Here is a 1,650-nt window from a genome sequence, read left to right on the forward strand (position 1 = left end):
AAAATTAATTTATTTTAAATAAAACGGCGCCGTTTTGATATAATACATGGCTAAATTTTAGTTTTGATTGAAACGACGCCGCTTTATTTCTCTCCCCCCAATTCCCTCTTCTTTCCTGATTCCATTTTCTTTCTCAGTCATTCTCAACCTGTACTTCTATTTCTCTCCCCCCATTCCCTTTTTTTTCCCAATTTCTTTTTCATTCTCAATTCCCTTTTCTTTCTCAGCTTTTCTCATCTTGTTCTTCTATTTTATACCCGAAAAACTCGATTAGTCTCTCATTTTTGTTTTTAATAGGTAAGTGGTAAGCCTAAGCTCTCATCTCTTCGACTTAGGGTTTATTGTTTATGCTCCTCCTCTGAATTGCTTTGATTCCTTCCTAAAATTTCATCACTCTCAAGCTATTTCGATTTTGGCTGAGGATATTTTGTTAAATGAAATTTTTTTAATGGATTCGCTTTGTCGTTTGCACTTATTACGGTTTTGAGATTTGATTGACGATTAATATGTTTCTATGTACGATGTTTTAAAGAAAATACCTTATTTCCAATTAATTTGATTAGGGTTGGTTTTCGTATCTCGAATAATTTCAAGGTTTTTGTTTTTAGATAATAGAAATCAATATGGGTTTTCTGGTTCTTTTGATTCTGTTTCTTTTCTCTTGAAAATCAGATGATGTTATTTTGAGCCGAGTAATGTTATTATTTATGACACTTTGTGTGGTGTATTCTTATGTTGACAGTGCAGGGTATTGTCATGGAGATACAAACATGTGGTAAACTGATTGATTCGCTGTTAGAGAAGGTGCTTTGTATGAATATATTATCCTCTGATTATTTCAAAGAGCTTTACCGATTAAAGACTTACCATGAAGTCATTGATGAAATTTACAATCAAGACGATCATGTCGAACCGTGGATGACTAGGAATTGTCGTGGTCCTTCTACTGCATTCTGCCTTCTTTACAAGTTTTTTACCATGAAACTTACTATCAAGCAAATGCATGGGCTACTGAAGCACCCTGATTCTCTTTACATTAGAGCAGTAAGTGGAAATTTTCCCGTTTATCTTCTCTTATTTGTTTTCCCAACCATGTAGAAATTGTTTGTTGGAAGAGAGGATGGATAGTCATTTCACCATTGTTTTTGCATTTATTCATGTCTATTGATCTTTGATGTGTAATGCAGCTGAGCTTTCCCACTTTTGTACATTTGTTATCAACTTATAGTTCATTAGTATTGTTGTGAACCTGAAGTTGTCATTACAACCTGATTATGGTTTAAACATGACTTCATTACTTTATCATTGTTGTTTGTATTTTTGGACATTTAAAAAGTTATAAGTGCTTGCTTAATCGAGTGGACTGCCTGACCAAGTTTGCTTTATTTTTCTTTTATTTGTAAAAATAAATATGTAAGCATTATAATATTATTGTTTTACATAGCAGATTTCCTCGTTAAATGTTTGATTTTTTTTTAGAGTAGATCCTTTTGCTAAGAAGGATTGGTACAATATCAAGGCTCCTTCGTCACCCGTACTCAGGGTACCAAGGTTTGTTTTCTTTTAGAAAATTATTTGTTTATTTCCCTCTTGAATTTTGTTTTAGGGTCTAATTTGACTGTGATAATAGTAAAATTAGGTATGTTATAA

General features: G+C 32.5%; 1 protein-coding gene across 1 annotated transcript; it reads left to right on the top strand.

Annotated features, from left to right (window-relative positions):
• Positions 1–752: 752 nt before the first annotated feature.
• LOC121213671 (pre-mRNA splicing factor SR-like 1) lies at positions 753–1,232 on the top strand. The gene has a single exon (XM_041086557.1). It carries the CDS (start codon positions 757–759, stop codon positions 1,096–1,098), a length of 342 nt encoding a protein of 113 aa, XP_040942491.1. The 5' UTR covers positions 753–756; the 3' UTR covers positions 1,099–1,232.
• The last annotated feature ends 418 nt before the right edge of the window (positions 1,233–1,650 follow it).

Source organism: Gossypium hirsutum, chromosome A02 (assembly GCF_007990345.1).
Source record: "Gossypium hirsutum isolate 1008001.06 chromosome A02, Gossypium_hirsutum_v2.1, whole genome shotgun sequence".
Taxonomy (NCBI): domain Eukaryota; kingdom Viridiplantae; phylum Streptophyta; class Magnoliopsida; order Malvales; family Malvaceae; genus Gossypium; species Gossypium hirsutum.

Bases quoted from the DNA above. Each gene is read 5' to 3' on its own strand.
- LOC121213671 (XM_041086557.1), top strand. From the start codon at position 757: ATGGAGATACAAACATGTGGTAAACTGATTGATTCGCTGTTAGAGAAG.